Below are 18,159 nucleotides of genomic sequence, written 5' to 3' on the forward strand. Positions count from 1 at the left end.
CTAACTTAATATGATTAACTTTTACTACTTAAAAGGGAACTATTTCTTGGCTCGAATGTAGATATTCATCATGCTGACTTGCATATGTTTCTTTTTTTGTTTCCTTTAGGCTGTACTTTGGAGGTATAAGTTTTCTCAGCTTAAAGGTTCTTCAGATGATGGCAAGAGCAAAATCAAATTTTTGTTTCAGAATCCAGATACTAAGCAGATTGAAGCAAAGGTAAATCCAGGTTTATCACATTAACCACCTCTAATTACATTAATGCCATTAAGAAGCAAAGGGGAGAATATTTAGGGGAAACAAAAGAGCAAAAACACACTTTATCTGTTTCCTTTGGGATATCCCCCATGGCCAAAAGAATAAAATCACTTTGAGATTTTAGTGGCAAAATTTCAATTAAATTCTGATTGTATTTTACCATTATCTACTCTCTGTTTGGATATGAATACAAATCCCTGAAGAAAAATATTATTTAAATAAATTCCTGTTTTCCTCATGTTACTATGTGTCAATAAAATGAATAAATGAATTATTTGTTGCTTTGCTCATGCAAATTTTCAGTATTCCAAAATATATTGACTATGTGGCTTTAAACTTGTCAGAAAGGTTCACTACCTTTATTTTAATATTTCTTAATATTTGTATATATTCAAAATTTAAATCATTTCAGTTACTCTACGGTGAAATTCACAATAACAATGTTTGGGGCAGAATAAATTATAAATATATTATTCCAGTGTGAAGGAAAGGATAAATAACAAATGCCAAAGTAAAAAATTACTAATGGTATGGAAATGCAAACCCATATATAATTTTTCAACGATGGATTGAAGTTAGCATAAATCTGTTACATACCTGTACCTATGAAATTCATGGGGGGAGGTCAGCCTGACAGTCAAAATCTTCCAAGGAATCACCCTCTCGGACATCCTACTATACGTCTCCCGTAACACTGCTCTATATGCGTATCAGACCCTCTCCTTCTTTTAACAAGATGACTTCTTTCTTGCCTTATATATCTGCTCATGCTTGTCTCTTAACTTTTCTCCTTAGCGTTTTGTCTGAATTGCTCTGAGGATACCCCATTTCTGTCTTACATTTATCTTCGGACTTACTGCCTCCACTTAGACTATAGGTTGCTTATAGAAGGAACTGTGGATATAGCCCCTTTCTGCTGGATCTTTTCTGTGTTTCTCTAAAGCATCGATGTTTCACATGGCCTTGCCTTTGATTCGTCTACCATCAATTTAGACAAATACCATCATAACTTCACCCACTCCTTTTATTTAACTTCATTCATAATTTTCAATTCTGCATTTCCATCATTGCCTTTTCCCTAAACACAGATGCATCCATGGAACTGCCTTCTCTCTATCTCTTGCTACAGCTCCTCCTCTTTTCCCCTCTCGCTCCGATTAATTGACCATTTCCTTCGTGCTAGCCACTCACACTGCTCTTTAAATCACCATCAAAAAGATGCATTACCATTGTCCCAAATTATCCATATTTAGCTTTTGTTAGATTTCTCAATCTTTCAAAACACAGGACATACTCTAATAGCGGTGAATGATGTTAATACTGTCAGTTCCATATTCTTCTGGCTAATGTGGAAACTCAACCACTAGCTGCTGACAGCAGCTTAGCATTTGATATGTTACTTCTCTTCTAATTTTTCTAATGTGCTAATGAGTCCTTAGTTGACAACATGAAGCAAAAATATAAATGCAATGCAATGACTAACTATAATATTTAGACTTTATTTTAATGTAGCATATGTTATATATACAGCTAATTATACCTACTAGTTATTAGTTACCCATCTGTTTCTAAATATTACTCATTCTTGTTATAGTGTTTTTTTTTCAATTTTTGAAAAATGTTATTTATTTTGAGAGAGAGAGAGAGAGAGAGAAACTGATGGAGGGAAGGGCAGAGAGACAGGAAGACAGGATTCAAAGCAGGCTCCACACTGACAGCAGAGAGACAGGTGCAGGTCTTAAACTCATGAACCATGAGATCATGACTTGAGCTGAAGTCAGACATTTAACTGACTGAGCCACCCAGATGCCACTCTTATTATAGTATTTTTAAAAATATTTTATTAATTCGTTTATTAGGAGCTAGTTTCAGAGAATATTCATTGAATGTGTTTCTTAAACTTATGGACAGTCATTTTTGTGTAGGAGAAAGAGCAGACTTAAAAATAATAACAGAGTATGACCACTGGTAAGTTACAGAACTTCTTTAAAGGCGCCATCTCCTTCTATAAAACGAGCTATAATAATACCTCTAAGGGTAACCATGAAAATACCAATTAAATACAGAGGCTATTTAACACAGATGAAACTAACCAATCAGTTCTATAGGATTGTTTGGCCATGCAGGTGTGTATCCGTCAGCTGACATAGAAATTGTATAAGAATTAAAGCTAGCACAATTACTAGTTTGTAACCTTTATAATTGCAACCCGTGAGCAATAAAAAAGTACCATCACAGGAGAACAGCAAGGAGAATACCAGCATATATAACATTATTGGATTTATGCATCAAGAGGATGGCTTATGGTTAAGAAATTAGCGGCACCTGGGTGGCTCAGTCTGTTAAGCACCTGACTTTGGCTCAGGTCATGATCTCAACGGTTCATGAGTTCGAGCCTCATGTCAGGTTCTGTGCTGACAGCTCAGAGCCTGGAGCCTGCTTCAGATTCTGTGTCTCCCTTTCTCTGCCCTCCCCCACTCACGTTCTGTCTCTCTCTGTCTCTCAAAAATGAATAAACATTAAAAAAAATCTGGGAAAATATAAAAAATATAAATATAAATATAAATATAAATATAAATAAATATTGTTACCAAGGCAGCAGAAACAGAACTAAAGCCATGAGAATTTCGAAGTATTTGTGAACTTGTCGGTAGGGATAAAATAATTTCCTTAATTACACTAGATCATTACTTTACAGTGCAGGATTGTAAGCATTTTTCTCAATATTTTATTACGAACATATTCAAGCATATAGCATACTTTAATAATTCACAGTAAACACCCTATATGCGCTATCTAAATTCTACCATTTACACTGCACTGTACTTCTTTATCACAAATCTGTGTCTTCATCCCTTTAACTGTCTGTCAACCCATCTTATCTTGGCACATTTTGAAGTAAATCACAGACATCAGCATGATATTACGCGATTTTCAAAATGCATCTGTGCAATGTTATTTTTGTCCCTCCAACTCTAAATTCCTCACCCATTGTTTTCTTGGACAATTCTTCAAATTTATAGTTGTTTATGATAAGTGACAGTTGTACACTTTTGTTTTTTTAAAAATGTGTTTATTTTTTTGAGAGAGAGAGCACACGGTGGGGAGGGGCAGAGTGAGAGGAGAATCTGAAGCGGGCTCTGTGCTGACAGGCTGAGAGAAGAGAGCTTGATGTGGGGCTTGAATTCATGTTCCATGTGGTTCCATGAACCGCAACATCATGACCTGATCTAACATCAGATGCTCAACTGAGCCACACGGGCACTCTGACAATTGTACACTTTTAATTGCATAATCTAAATAATAGCAACCAAAAAATTAAAAATCAATTAATTAATTAAATTTTAACTAGTTAAAAATAAGTTTAGTAAAATAACAAAAATACTCAGCAAATGAAAGCATTATTACATTTTAGTCCATAGATTTTAAAAAATATTTCATTTTCCAAAAGTAAGTTACATATACATACAATTTTTGCCATAATTGGTAGTAATCTAAAGCATGGAATAATTTGATATGACTGATAGTTTATAAATAAATATTTAGAAAAAATAGTATTTATTATCATATTCCCAATATCATTTGCTTACATAGTCTCACAAAAGAGAAGAAATGATAAACATAGTTTCAAAAACAATGACATAAAATGCCATGTTATTTGAAGAAAAAATTATCTTACCTAGAAAGATTGGCTTCCTTATGAGTTAGATTAACACAGAAGATATCAAAATGACATGATTTCTACTCACAGTATTTTGAGAAATGTTTTGAAGGTTATGTGTTGAGATGTTTCCATGTACTTTAATAAGTACATTGTAAAACTTTTATAATCTTGGAGAATAATTTGTGAGTGTTTTCTTAAAATCATTAATTTTGTATAAAGAGTTTAAAGTTAAATATTTTTAATGTATATTTATTTATTTTGAGAGAGAGAGAGGGAAGCAGAGACAGAGAGGGATACAGAGACAATCCCAAGCAGGCTCTGAGCTGACGGTGCAGAGCCCAATGCAGGACTCGATCGCATGAACATGAGATCATGATCTGAATCAAAATCAAGAGTTGGACACTTAACCAACTGAGCCACCGGGTGCCCCCAAAATCTATTTTTAAGTTAAACATAAAGTACACATTGGTGAATAAAGATGTGAAGAAAATAAGTTATTACCTCACTTGTCCCAGCCTTAAGTAAGTAAAGCAAAACTAAATAAATATGTTATTGAGAAATTTAAAATCCTATAATGCAGTTTATCTTTATGTGCCACTTATTGTTTATCTAATTTTTATACAAGTTCAATGCCCTATAGTATAAGAATATGAGGTCAATAGTTAAAGAACTCTGGCTTCCACGTATAAAGGTGATGTCTGTTATCTAGGATGAGTTTTCTAAGCTCAGGCTCAGCATCCTGAGTGTAAGATCGAGACTATTAAATCCATGGTTTTTATAAAGATAAGAGCACATGTGCCCTTCTCAGAAGACTTGAGAATACCAACATACGTCTGTTACATGTGCAAAAATAACCTAGAATTGGCAGAGAGTTACAGGTAGGGAAAAAGTAGAAATGGGATTTGTGCCATCAACATAAAAGCAGAAAGATGGGATCAATTCACAGAAGAACCCATAACCCAAAAAAGACAGAAGACCCTAAAAAAGATTTAATTGAGTGATTCCCACTCAGGAGGTTCTCGATGTATACACTGTGAATGAGTGGGGATTGACAGTGTGCAGTGGTTCAGTTGTCAGGAGAATTGTTCGAATACTCTCTTGAGTTTATGGGGTAGTCAATCCCTTCTTCCCCATGAGCTTGTTCTGAGGCAGAGGTAATAAAGGGTTTATTTCATGCCGAAGCTGTGATCAAGCTCTGAATGTCTCAAGAATCTCTAGAAATGATGAAGCCCTTATTCCATGAGACAGACTTCCAGCGTACCTTCAGCCATGATGGTAACAATCATCCAGGACAAGATCCCTAAAGTAGAACGTGCATTAGTCTCCACAGAGTGCTTAGATAGACTTGCAGCTAGTTTTTAAAAACTAGCTCCTAATTAGTAGATTTTGTGACTTATGAATCTCATATTTGAAATAAAAATGCTATAGCAGAATAAAGAGAGCTAAAGTTGAGGGAGTCTCTCAAAATGCAGTAGCATAAAATATGGAAAATATAAGATGAAAGACAGCTCTGTGACTCCATTACCAACACATCCAGCATTAAGGAGGAGAAGAAAAGAGTAAAGGAGAGAAAAATAGAAACTACCAAAAAATCCCCTCAAACTGAGTATGTACTTCAGCCGTGAGTGTGAAAGGGAAAACTGAGCTGTGATTAGTAAAGAGGAAAACTACATCACACCCCAAAACTTTCAAAATCCGAGTATAAAGCAGAAATTTAAATCATCAAGATTTAATTTGATATTCCAGTGGAGTAGTGGCTGGAGGGCCTCAGTGAACTTGCCTCCCTCAAAAACAGTGGAAATGCCGGGAAAGCAACTGAATTCAAGCACCCGTTTTCAAGCATTCCAGAAATTAGCCAAATTGACAAAAATGAAAAATAACCAAAATCACAGAATGAACTGAAAATTGACTAAGAGAAACTACTGGACCTCGCTCAGTAACATAATGAGGTTCATTTTAAAGTTTTAATTTGAAGATATTCAAACACCCCTCCCTTCCTAGACAGTGGCTTTGTAGCCAAAACCCAGTAGCACTGCAGAAAATGGAGTGGTCTGACCTCATCCAGAGCAGAATCAATAATTTGGTTTAATTTGCAGCTTCCTGAGAATTCTCTATTCTCAGTGTGGTGGCTGTGTGACTCAGCACATAGCTCAGCAGGGGCGGAGGACAAAAGGAAACAGAGGATCTACCCCAGGACATGAACTAAAACAATAGCAACCTGCAGCAACATCTTGACCACCTAAGCCTGAGATTTCCACTGGAGCAAACAAAAGCCTGGGCTGGAATTTAAAAGAAAGTCTTGGCAAACTAGACAATGATTATGAATTTAGGGAAAGCTCTGACATACTTTTGGGGATTTATGATCAAGGCTGTGTGCATGCCCAGGAAAGACCTGGGAACACAAAAGACACCAGTTGCTTACTCTGACTGAACTGGAGAACACACACAGTCAGGAGGTTAAAGTTAAATTTGTCTTGTTAATGTCCTGAAATTGGAAGATGTGCCTTCATATGCAGATTTCCATAGTAAGATGTAACAGACTCATAGGCAATACGCATAATGAAAGTGTCTGACCAATAGTTGGCTGACCTAGATGTGACCAATAGGCAGTGAGGCTTAAACATGTAAAAAAAAGTATAAAACAGAGAATTTTATGAACACACTACAGAGAATACACATTCTATAGATTTAATGCAAGAAAGTGCTAAACAAAGAAATAGCAATAAGAAAAACAACAACAACTGAAACACCAACAATAAACTTTGGGAAAGTGGAACAATCTAATACCAAGAGTTGTTACAAGATATTATCTAAAATAGTTTCCATCAAAAAATTATGATGTGTGCAAAAAGCAGAAAAGTATGTACAGGATAAACACCAACCAACAGATTATGCCTTGAATGGGGCTCAGCGTTTGGATTCACTAGATAAAGACTTTAAATTAGCTATAATCGATATATTTAAATTATTAGAGAAAACAATGTCTAAAGAATTAAAGAAAAATATGACAATGGTGTCTTACCAAATAGCAAGTAACAATGGAGAGGTTACATGAAAAAGTGTCTATAGTTGAAATATTCATTAACTGAAATGAAACATTTACTAGTGGGACTTAAGAAGATTTTAGTTGGCAGAAGAAAGAATCAACAATCTTGAATATTGGACAATAGACACTAACCAATCAGAACAACAAGAAAATAACAAAGAATGAAGAAAACGATTATAATCAGTACCCTGTGGCACGTTAGCAAACATATCTGCATATGTATAATGACAGTCCAAGAAGTAGAAGAAAAATAGAAAGGGACAGAAAAAAATATTTGAAGAAATAATACTTGAAAACTTCTCAAAATAAATTAAAAAATAATCTACACTAAATTCAGTGGGCAAAATATGTGAAGGGGAGTAAAAGATACAAGCTTCCAGTTATGGAATGAATAAGTCGTGGGAATGAAGTCTAGGGAATATAGTCAATGATACTGTAATATTATTGTATGGTGACAGATGGTAAGTACACTTGTGGTGAGCACAGCATAATTCAGACTTATTGAATCACTATGTTGTACACCTGAAACTGTCACATTGTGTGTCAACCATCAAAACAAAACGCACAAACAAAATGAAAACCAAAACAACAACAACAACAACAACAAAAACTCCAGTAGGATAAATTCAAAGAGAACCATACCTAGACTTTATTAGAGTCAATTTGGTGAAAATCAAAAACAAAAAGAGAAAATCACATACATGGGATCATCAATAATAATAACATAGGAAAAAATGAGCAAAATGGCAGATGAAAATACTCCATTTAGAGTGATTGCATCCAATGTAAAATGTTTAAATGCCTCAGTTTAAGGTAGAAATTGAAAAAATAGAAAAAACATTGTCCAATTAAATGCTGTTTATAATAGATAGGGTTTAGATTCAGAAACACAGATAGATTGAAGGTTAAAAAATGGAAATATATATGTGTATATATATATATATATATATATATATATGACATATATATGCTAGAAGCAATAATAAAACAGAACTAAAGGGCCTATGTTAATATCAGACAAAATAGACTTTAAAACATAACTGTTACATGAGAAAAAAAGGGGGCATTTTATAGTGTGGAAAAAGTGAATTTGTCCAGAAAACACAGGAATTGTAGATATACATGCACCTAGTAATATTAGTTAAATGCGTGAAGGAAAAGTATACAGAATTGAAGGGAGATGTAGACAACCCAACCATATGAGTTGCAAACTTCAATACCTCATTTACAATTATGGATGGAACAACTGGGAAGAAGATGAATAAGTAACGAGAAGACTTAGAAAACAGCTAGTTTGAGACATCTAGAGGACATTCTACCCAACAACAGCAGAATACATCTTTTTCTCAAGTCCTCAAAGAATGTTCTTCATGATACACCCTATGCTATGACATAGAAAAGCCTCAATACATCCAAAAAGATTGAAATCATATGAAATACATTCTCCATCAATATGAGATTAAATTAGAATAAGCAACAGAAGAGAATGGGGGAACTTCATAAATACAGTTGATTCTTGTTATTTGTGATAATTATGTGCTATAAAGTCTTCATGACCAGTAATTCAGCAAATATTGAAATATCGCTTCTAGGGGAAATACAGGGTTGAGTTCCTGCAAACCTCTGGTCACAGCATTTTCATCAACTCACTAATTAATAAATAGCTTTGTTTTTCTGTGTGTTTTCATTTAAAGACCACTTATTTGATATTACTGTTGATTCTTTAACATTGAACTCGCAGTCATCAGCACTATAACTTATGCCCAAACAAAGCTTACCCAACATGTGTGTTCTCTCTGTAAGCGCATTACAATGTTCCTGCAATTAAAATATCAAACAGCACTTCAGCACTGTGGTTTGGGGACATTTTAAACAGCAAAGTTTAAATACGATACAAAAATGTGAAAATCTTGACACTAAATACAGTGCAAAAAAAAGCTACGTTTTGGTGTACAGTGTATAATATGAGAGCTCAAACAGGAAGTTCAAGTATCACCTTGTTTGGCCTCTGCTGGGAAAGTACATGGCGTGTCACTAAAATTTTTCACTGCTTTGCATATATCCACAAATGACCGTGAAAACAGTGTGAATAGATTTTGGAATTACAAATAAATATCAGCACATGGGTAAATTTGCAATAGAGATTCCACAAATAATGAGAATCGACTGTACGTGATGGGGAGAAGGAAAACTGCGAAACTGGCAGTGAGTCGAAGGTTAAATCACAAGAAAAATAAGTAAATATTGTGCGATAAATGAAAACCAAAAGCAATCTATTAGAATTTATGAAATGGAGATAGAGCAGTGATTGAGGAAAAGTCACATCTATAAATGTTTAATTAAAAAAGAAAAGATCTCAAATCAGCATCCCGGGTTTTCATGTAAAGAAACTAGATAAATAACACTAAATTGAAATTAAAGCAAGCAGAACAAAGAAAGTAATAAAAGTTAGAACAGAAAAATATAAAATAGAAGATAAAAGCGAGACATAATATCACCAAAATCAAAAGTTGATGCTTTGAAAGATAAGCCAAATCGAGAACCCTTTGAGAAATCTCATAAAGCATAGAAAAGACTCAGATTGTTAAAATCATGAATGACAGAGAGGACATCATTCCTGCTGGAGCATATTAAAAAAAGATAAAAAGAGAATAAAGGAACGAGACTTTATGTCAACCAACTAGGTAACTTAGATGAAAGGAATTATGGAAAGACACAGACTGCCTACCAAAAATGACTCCAGAAGAAATAGTAAGTTGATTAGACCTAATGAAAGTAAGCATTAAAATAATAATTTGAGAACTTCCCATAAAGAAAATGATTTCATAAATGAACACAATACTAACAATATTATTATACAATATGATATATTGAATTATATAATATAATAGTATTAATATTATTGATACTAATAGAAATGGAATCCAGCAGAGTTTTAAAATATTGATAAACCATGACCAAGTGGGATTTATTACAAGAATGCATGATTGGTTTATCACCCCCAAATCAATCGATGTGATACACCATATTCATAGAATTTAAAATACATGTATTGTCTCAGTAAATACAGAAGCAGAGAAGTTTGACAAGCCCAAGACCCTTTCATAATAAAAACACTCAGCGTAGGAAAAGCAGGGAAATTCCTCAATCTACTAAAGAGCTCTGTGTGTAACCCATAGTGAGCATCATACTTAATGTAAGAATAAATGTTTTTCTGGTAAGATCAGGAGCAAGACAAAGAAGTCTGCTTTTACCACCCTTACTCAACATTGTACTGATGTTTAGCGAGGACAGTTAGACAATAAAAAGAAATAAAACTATCTCAATTTGCACATGCTGATCTTGTATACTGAGAATAATAAGGAACCCTCTAAATACTATGTTCACTAATAAATGAGTTCAGCAGTGTTTCATTATACAAAATCAACATACAATTATCAATTACATATCGTAACCATGAACGCTTCCTAAATGAAATTAAGAAAACAATTCTACTTAACATCTAAATGAATTAAATAGGAAAATATGTAATAACAGAAGTGCAAACTTATACACTGAAAACAATATCACATTGTTGTACGAAATTTGAAAGATTTGCCTAAAGGGAAAGATATTCTATATTTGTTCATTAGAAAACAATATTGTGAAAAAAGCAATTTCTCCCTAAACTGAACAACAGATTCAATAAAAACCCTTTCAAAAAAGCCAGCTGTTTTTATCGTTGAATTTGACAAGCTAATCTTAAAATTTAATGAAAATGCAGGGGATCCAGATTAGCCAAAGTAGTTGAGAAAGAATGAAATTGTACAACACACACTTCTTTGACTATTACTCAAAATTAGTTCCTTTGTCTTCCATAGCGATAAGAACACATACTGGAAAAAATACTGGCATTTTTCCTTGAAAGTAGCATGCTTATGGAAAATTGCATTTGAAATGCTCATTAATATATTGATTTTAACAAAAATCAAACTCTGTTGCTTTTCACAAGACCATAGCCCTAGATATTGCATAATCAGCATTTCTGTGTATCCGAATGCTTCTGAATTTGCACAGCAATGAGTGATAGAGTAAGGAGACACTGCTAGGGATTTTAGACAGAACAGATCCTTATTCTTAGACTGAAGGAAATAAAGCACTGAATGTTTGCCACTGTAACTACAGATTTAATATAGTAAGAGAGCCATTGCCAAATCCCTTTTATTGTACAATATAAGTTCACAGGAAGTTATAAAGATAACACAGAGACATTCCATGTAGTCTTTATCTTCTTTATATCTTATAAATCTATATATAAGTATAGTATATACTATAGTATAATATAATAAAACCAGGAATTTGACATTGTTGCAATATGTATATAGTCATATGTCAATTTTAGCATGTGTGCATTTGCAGAACCATTTCCACAATCAAGATACAGGACTTCCTTTGTCGTGTTGGCCCAGCTCTAACTTCTGCCATTCCTAAATCCTAGTAACAATGAATCTGCTTTTTCATTTCTGTAATTTTGTCATTTGAGAATATCATATAAATTAAATCATGCAATATGTGCCTTTTGAGATTGATGCCTTTTCGCTCAGCATAATGACCTTGAGATCCACCCAAATACTATGGATATCAATAGTTTCTTCTTTTTTGTTGCTGAGTAGTATTCCATTTTATGGATGTGGACCACATTTGTTTAACTATTTACCTGTTGAGGAACACTTGCTTGTTTCCAGTGTTTAGTTACTGCGAACAAAGCTGTTAGGAACAATAGCGTGCAGGGTTTTACCTGGACATGAGATTTCATTTCTCTGGGACAAATGCCCAAGAGCACCGTTGTTCAGAACAGTGTGGAAAATGGTTGTTTAGTTTTTAAAGAAAATGTCAAATTATTTTTCTGAGTGGCTCTAACATTTCATGTTTCCAACAGTAATGTGTGAGGAATCCAGTTTCTCTACATCCTCACCAGCATTTGGAATTGTTATTACTTTTTATTTTAGTGGTTTTCTTCATAGTCTTAATATACATTTCCCTAATGGCTAGCCATGGTGAACAACTTTTCATGTGCCCATTTTGTACCTGTACATTCCCTCTTGGGAAATGTCTCTGTTGACCACTTCCTAATTGTATTTTTTAGTTTGTTTTACTATTGAGCTTTATGAGTTCTTTATCCTATCTGTGAGGCTTTGTTAGATATGCTGTTGGCAAATAGTTTCTTCCAATATGTAGGTTGTCTTTCAACCTAATAGGGTATCTTGCAGAGAAAGATTTAAAATTTTCATAAACCCCATTTATTAATTCTTTTATAGAGTATGTCTTTGGTGTCATGTCAAGAATTTTTCAACAGGTCCAGGTGCCAGATTTTTCTCCTGTGCTATCTTCAAAAAATTCCCTGGGCCTGCCATTTACATTTAACCATAACGCATCTGAGTTCACTTTCTTCCTGTAAGCTGTTAGGCTTAAATTGACCTTCACTGGTTTGTCTATCGATGCCCAATTACTTCAGCAACATTTGTTGTAAAGACTATTTTTCTCTATTGAATTGCTTTTATAGCTTTGTAAAAACAATGTGTTGGGCATACTTGTGTGGCATTGTTTCTTCGTTTATCTATCCCTGTCAATATTATATAATTCTGCATACATTAACCATACTTTAAATGAAAAAAACAAACAAACAAATGATTCCTTCTATTTTATTCTTACTTTCCAGAATTGCTTTAGCTATTGTAGTCCCTTTATCTTTCAATAGACATTTTATAATTACCTTGTCTGTATCTATGAATAATTTCACAGGATTTTGACAAGGATAGCATAAAACATACATCAAGTTAAGAATTGATATCTTTACTATGTTGATAGAGCAATGAAAGCTGGATATTTTTCTGTTTCTTTAGGTCTTTTTATTTAATTCTTCTGAATTGTGTACTTTTCATCCTATAATCCCCATTGGTGCATTTACATTTAGGAAAATCATTTTTTGAAGGAATGTAATAGGCATTTTTTAAAATTTTGTTTTCCAAATATTAATGCTATAATATAGAAATATAATTATTTTTTTTATATTTACACTGTATCCTGAAACCTGTAGAAATATACCTGTTGGTTCTCGGTGTTTTTTGTTTTTGTTTTGAAGATTCCTTGGATTTGTCTACTTAGATCAAGACATGCAAATTAAAGAAAGATATATTTCTTTTTTCTGACCTTTAGCACATTGCTTTCATTTTCTTGCCTATTGTGGCTACAAATACCATAGTAACATCATTGGTGACTGTGGACATTCTCCACTTATTCCTTATTTTAGAGGAAAGCGTTTAGTCTTTCACCGTTCAGCATGGTGTTATTTTAAATCTTTAATAGAAGTTTTTTTTTTTTCTCAGGTTGTGTTAGTTCCCCTCTATTTTTATTTTTCTGAAAGTTTTCATTGTGAATGTTTGCCAATTAGTATGGCTACGTAAATTTTGTAGCTTATTAATATGGTGGGATATGTAATAGATTTTCAAATGTTGAAACTGTCTTACATTCCTAAAATAAATCTTACCTGATAATGATGCGTAATGTATATATATTGATGAATTACATTTGTCAAAATTGTGTTAAATATTTTTCTGTTTATATTCATGAGGAATATTGGTCTGTAGGGATTTTTGGTATTTTGTCTGTTTGTCTCTTTGTTTTTGATACTATCTTTGCCTGGTTTTTGTATCAGGATAAAACCGTCCTATAAAATGAGTTGGAAATGTTTCCTTCTCTTCTATTTTCTGGAAGATACTGTGTAGAATTATTGATTCTTTAAAGGTTTGGTAGAGTTCTCTAATGAAAACATTTTGGCCAGGAAATTTCCTTTTTGAGGCTTTTAAAATTATTAGTTCAGTTTACTGAACTATAGCTATTAGCTATTCAAATGATGTATTCGTCTCAAATGATTTGTGGTAATTTTTACTTTTCTTTTTTTTAATTTTTTAAATGTTTATTCATTTTTGAAAAACAGAGACAGAGCACAAGCAGGGGTGGGGCAGAGAGAGAGGGGGACACAGAATCAGAAGCAGGCTCCAGGCTCTGAGCTGTCAGCGCAGAGGCTGACACGGGGCTTGAACCCACGAACCATGACCTGAGCTGAAGTCGGATGCTCAACCGACTGAGCCACCCAGGCACACCCTATAATTTTTACTTTTCAAGGACTTGGTCAATTCTAAGTTGTCAAATTTATGTGTGTAGACTTTCTAATAGTATTTCCATATTCTTCATTTCATTATTGTTGCTTTGAAGTCTGTAGATTTTATAATGATACCCCAGTTCCATTCCTGTGAGTAATTCATACCTTTTTTCTATTTTTCTGTTAGTCTTTCCAGAAACATTTCAAAGTACCAGAATTATTTTTTCATTAATCTTCTCTTAGAGTTCGGTAATCAACTCTATGATTTCTGCTCTTAATTTTATTAATTTGCTTCTTTCTGGTTTCTTTGATTTTATGTTGCCTTTCTTTTTCTAATTTCACAAGGTAGTATTTTTAGATTGTTGAATTGAAACTTCCTTATTTCTAATACAAACATTTGATACTATAGTTTCTTTCCTAGCACTGCATTTACTGCATTCCACAAACTTTGATACATTGTATTTCTATTTTAACGCAAATCAATGTGTTTTTAATTTTCTTCAAGGTTTCTTTTTTTGATCAACAGATTTTATTGAGAAGTGTGATACTTAATTTCTAAGTGTTTGGGGATTTTCCTGTTATCTTCCTAGAATTTATTTCTAGTCTGATACAGTTTGTCAAAGAACATACTCTGTATGATTTCAATTTTTTTTCTAATTAGTTGACATTTTCTTTATGGCCCAGGATATAACCTCATTATGGCTTCACAAGAGTAGGAGCCTAGACCTTTGCTAATGGAAACAAGAGTAAGGTCTCAGTTTTTCCATAGCATTTGTCCAGAGTAGAACAATAAATGGATGCACATTTTCTGCCTGACTAGACTGCCCCTTTTCAGGTGACATGGCTAGAGAAAGTCGATATCTGTTGGGTTTTTTTCATTTCGTGTTTTTTTTTTCATTTGTTTGTTTTTCTATAATCAGTGAAGTTTCTGGGTTCCCAGCCTTGTTTGGAATATATGATGCAAAAAGAAAAACTCACCATGAGAACTCACCAGGGTCTTATTCCTCAAGTCCAGAGGTCTCTGGATCCCTAGCTTATCTGCCTTCTCCTCTCCTTTCACAGTGTCCTGTTGTTTGTTTTTAAATACTATTTCCAGAGCTTTTTATTACACTCAGGGGGAGAAATAAGGAAACATATCTACTCCATCATTCCAAAAGTAGAACTGTATTTTTAAAGTACTATTAATGCCACTTCTAAAAAATATAATTGTCCTAATGAGTCTGATTCTTAGTTTTTCACCTTTAATAACCCCAACTAAATAGTGACAGAAATATAACAAAAATTAGACAGTGAAAGTTTAATTGTGGATATGGTTCTTCTTATTATGGCAATAACAAACAAGGAGACTGAATCACTGATCAAAAACCTTCCAATAAAGAAAAACCCAGGATCAAAAGGATACATAGGTGAATACTAACAATCATTCAAAGAAGAATTAATACTGACCCTTTTTAAACTCTTTTAAAAAATACAAGAGGAAACACTCCCAAAATGATTTTATGAAGGTAGAATTACCCTGATTCCAATGCGAGACAAAGACAGGATTAAATGAAAGTAAACTACAGGCCAGTATCGCTAAAGAACATGGATGCAAAAATCCTCAGTGAAATACTAGGAAATCAAAATCAACAGCATATTAAGAGTATCATAAGGGGAATTTATGCCTGGGATAAAAGGATGGTTCAACATACAAACGTCAGTGTGATATTAGCAGAATAAAAGACTACATTAGCAGAATAAAAGAGAAAATTCCCACGATCATCTCAATAGATACAGAAAGCATTTGACAAACTTCAGCATCTTTTCATTATAAAAATTTGCAATAAAAAAAGTACAAAAAACCCACAAATATAAACACAATAAGGTTATATTTGGAAAACCCACAACTAACATCATAACGAATAGGGAAACACTGAAAACATTTCTTCTACAATCTGGAATGAGGCAAGTGTGCCCACTTATGCCAGTGGTGTTCAACCAAGTACCAAAAGTGCTAACCAGAAATTAGGCAAGAAAAGTAAATAAAAGACTTCTAAATTGGAAGCAAAGAGGTAAAATTATTTCTGTTTGCAGATATGATAATATGCATAGAAAACCCTGAAGATTCCACAAAATTATGATTAAAACTAAAAGGAATTCAGTAAATTCACAGGATACAAAATTGACATAAAAATCAGTGGCATAATCGTACACTAGCAGAAAACTATCTGAAGATAAATTTGGCAAACAATCTTATTCACAATCACAACAAAAAGTGTATATTACTTAAGAATTAAACAAAGAAATGCAGGATTTATACACTGAACTTTATAAAACACTGATGAAGGAAATTCTAAAAGACACAGATAAATGGAAAGACATCCCATGCTTATGAAATGGAATAATTAACATTGTTAAAATATTCATATTACCCAAAATGATCTGTAGATTCAATGGAATATCTACCAAAATCACAATCATGTTTTTTTTCAGAAATAGAAAAATCATAAATTCATATGGAATCACAAGACCCCAAGTAGCTAAAGCAACCTTAAGTGAGAATGAGAAAGCTGTAGGATCACATTTCCTAACTTCAAATTATATGACAAAGCTACAGTAACCAAAACAGTACAGTACTGCCATAAATATAAACATATAGACCAATGATTAGAATACAGATTCCAGAAATGAACCCACACATTTATAATCAACTGCTCATTGGCAAAGGTTCCAAGAACACACAGTGAATGGTTCTTCAACAAGTGATGCTGGGAAAACTAGATAAGCACATGCAAAAGAATAAAACTGGATCAATATCTCATAGCATACATAAAAATTAACACAAAGGCTTAAATGTATGACCTGAAGCCATGCAACCATGTTTCCTAGAAGAAAACATAAGGAAAGAACTTCTTTACATCAGTCTTGGCAATAATTTGTTTGGATATGATGCCAAAAACATGGGCAACACAAGACAAAATAGACAAGTGGGACCACATCAAGCTAGAAAGCTTCTGTACAGGGAAGGAAATAATCAAGAAAATGAAAAGGCAATCTACAGAAAAGGAAAATTGTTTGCAGACTGTATAGCCAATAGTAATGTCTAAAATATATGAAGAACTAAAACAAATCAATACCAAAAATACAAATAACTCAATTAAAAAATGGGCAAATGTCCTAATAGACCCTTCTCAAAAGAAAAAATTTGTATGACTAACGCCTATATGAAAACATGCTCAACATCAGTAATCACCAGGGAAATGTAAATCAAAATCATAATGAGATATCAGTTCACACTTACGAAGATGGCTCTGACCAAAAAGATAAGCAATAATAGTGTTGGCAAGAATGTGAAGAAAAGCAAGACCTTGTGTACTGATGATGAGGATGTAAATTGGCTCAGCCACTATGGAAAACAGTATGGACATTTCTCAGAATATTAAATAGGCTTACTGTATTATCCAACAATCCCGATTCCAGGTATATTTCCAAATGAAATGAAATCACTATCTTGAAAACATATCTACACTGCCATGTTCATTGCCGCATTACTCATAATAGGCAAGCGATGGAACAAAACTTACTGTCCTTTGACAGACAAAGAATATATTATACATACACACACAATGAAATACTGTTCAACCTCATAAAAAAGGATTTTGTGCCATTTGTGACATGGATGGAACTGGAGGACATTACGCTAACTAAAATAATAGGCAAGACACAGAAAAAAATACCGCACAATCTAACTCACACATTGCATCTAAAACAGTCAAACCTTGAAGCAGAAAGTAGAAGGGTGATTGCCGAGGCTGGGGGGAGGGGGAAATGAGATGATGTTGGTTAAGGGTGCAAAATTTCAGTCATGCAAAATGAATAGAACCTAATATATAATGTGACTGACGATAGTTAACAACACTATATTGTGTATTTAAAATAAAATCTCTCTCCACCCCTGCAAACACAATGGTAAGTATGTAGATGTGATCATATGCTAATTAGCTTGATTTGGGTGCTCTTTTCACAATGTATGCAAATATCAAAGCATCAAATCATCCACCTAAAATGCA

At 33.5% G+C, this 18,159-nt stretch overlaps 1 protein-coding gene across 6 annotated transcripts in view; it reads left to right on the forward strand.

Moving 5' to 3' along the window:
• Nucleotides 1-18,159, forward strand: part of SNTG1 (syntrophin gamma 1) — an 881,864-nt gene that overhangs the window by 848,476 nt on the left and 15,229 nt on the right. For 5 of the 6 annotated variants that reach the window (XM_019428901.2, XM_019428905.2, XM_053896624.1 and 2 more), the window contains one exon: nt 110-220. In XM_019428901.2, coding sequence (XP_019284446.2) covers nt 110-220 — 111 coding nt within the window. Of the gene's footprint in view, nt 1-109; nt 221-18,159 lie in introns of those variants that run through there. The other variant, XM_019428906.2, reaches the window with a different exon arrangement.

The sequence above is a fragment of the Panthera pardus genome, unplaced genomic scaffold, assembly GCF_024362965.1.
Source record: "Panthera pardus isolate Hobbes unplaced genomic scaffold, ASM2436296v1 HiC_scaffold_7, whole genome shotgun sequence".
In the NCBI taxonomy this organism is placed as follows: Eukaryota; Metazoa; Chordata; class Mammalia; order Carnivora; family Felidae; genus Panthera; species Panthera pardus.